The sequence below is a fragment of the Aptenodytes forsteri genome, unplaced genomic scaffold (assembly GCF_000699145.1).
Source record: "Aptenodytes forsteri isolate BGI_AS27 unplaced genomic scaffold, ASM69914v1 Scaffold284, whole genome shotgun sequence".
Lineage (NCBI taxonomy): Eukaryota > Metazoa > Chordata > Aves > Sphenisciformes > Spheniscidae > Aptenodytes > Aptenodytes forsteri.
Genome location: NW_008794445.1, coordinates 2,175,114 through 2,176,365, shown reverse-complemented (window position 1 = coordinate 2,176,365; position 1,252 = coordinate 2,175,114). Strand labels below are relative to the sequence as shown.

Genomic DNA, 1,252 nt, shown 5'->3' with positions numbered 1-1,252 from the left:
AGGGACAAAAGGTGAGGGGTGGTTTGGAGCCAAGCCCACGCTCGGGGTGACCCCATCCATCCCCTCCCCCCCCCCCCTCCCCTCTCCTCCCAGGCAGCCCCGGGACCAGGAGACACCCATTGACTTCTTCTACTTCTCGGACTTCGAGCGGCACAATGCGGAGATTGCAGCCTTCCACCTGGACAGGTGAGTGCAAGCTTTGCATCCAACTCTGCCCTTCCATGACAGCAAAGCAGCAAAGAAACTGCTCCTTCATCCCATCTCTTCCTCTCTGTTGCAAGGGATACCTGCGTCTCACAGCGGTTTTAATAACTCGCTGTGAAAACCAGCTGGGGTCAGCAAAAAATGGTTCCAAGTTCTGTTTCAGGATTCTGGATTTCCGGCGAATCCCCCCAGTTTCTGGCCGTTTGGTCAATATAACAAAGGAGATTCGTGACATCACCACAGACAAGAAACTGGCCAAGACTTTCTTCATCTCCCCAGGTGAGCTTTCATGCCGTCCTTCCTCTCCTGCAGCCACCCACATGGAGCTCACCTGGAGCCGGCTGCTCCTGCCCTGGCCCCAGGACAAACTGTCCCTTTGGGGACTGCTCCAGCTCCTGCTGGGTCCCTTGCCACGGGGCTCTGCTCCTCAAGGCCTTCCTTGCCATTGCTTTGCTGGTGGCACGTGGCCACAGTTCATGGAGCATCCTCACCCAGCCGCCTGCTGGACCACCCTGCATGGGGGTAGCAGGCTCGTTGCCTTCCTGCTCTTTGTCAGCCTTTGCTTTGTCCCCATGGCCAGCGGGCAACGTCTGCTTCTACGGGGAGTGCTCCTACTACTGCTCCACCGAGCACGCCCTCTGCGGCAAGCCGGACCGGTTGGAGGGCTCCATGGCCGCCTTGCTGCCCGACAAGACCTTGGCCAAGCGCCGCTCCTGGCGCAGCCCCTGGCGCCGCTCCTACCACAAAAGCAAGAAGGCTGAGTGAGCTGGGGCACGGGGGCATGGGGGGCATGGGGTGCATGGGGCAGCAGAGCTGTGGGATGGGAGGGGGCCACCCCACGGCCACTCTCACGGCCCCATCCCCCACCCTGGCCTCTGCCCGCAGGTGGGAGCTGAACCCCAACTACTGCGCTCGGGTGCGAGAGACACCACCCTACGACAGGGGCCATCGCCTCCTCGACCTCATTGACATGACGGTCCTCGATTTCCTTATGGGTGAGCCCCACTGTGCTGGCACTGGGGGTGGCGGGGGCGCCCCGGGGCCGGCG

At 61.8% G+C, this 1,252-nt stretch overlaps 1 protein-coding gene across 1 annotated transcript in view; it reads left to right on the top strand.

Moving 5' to 3' along the window:
- Nucleotides 1-1,252, top strand: part of LOC103907867 (extracellular serine/threonine protein kinase FAM20C) — a 10,304-nt gene that overhangs the window by 6,002 nt on the left and 3,050 nt on the right. The window contains 4 exon segments of the mRNA XM_009290106.2: nt 94-186; nt 368-483; nt 785-965; nt 1,090-1,199. Coding sequence (XP_009288381.2) covers nt 94-186; nt 368-483; nt 785-965; nt 1,090-1,199 — 500 coding nt within the window.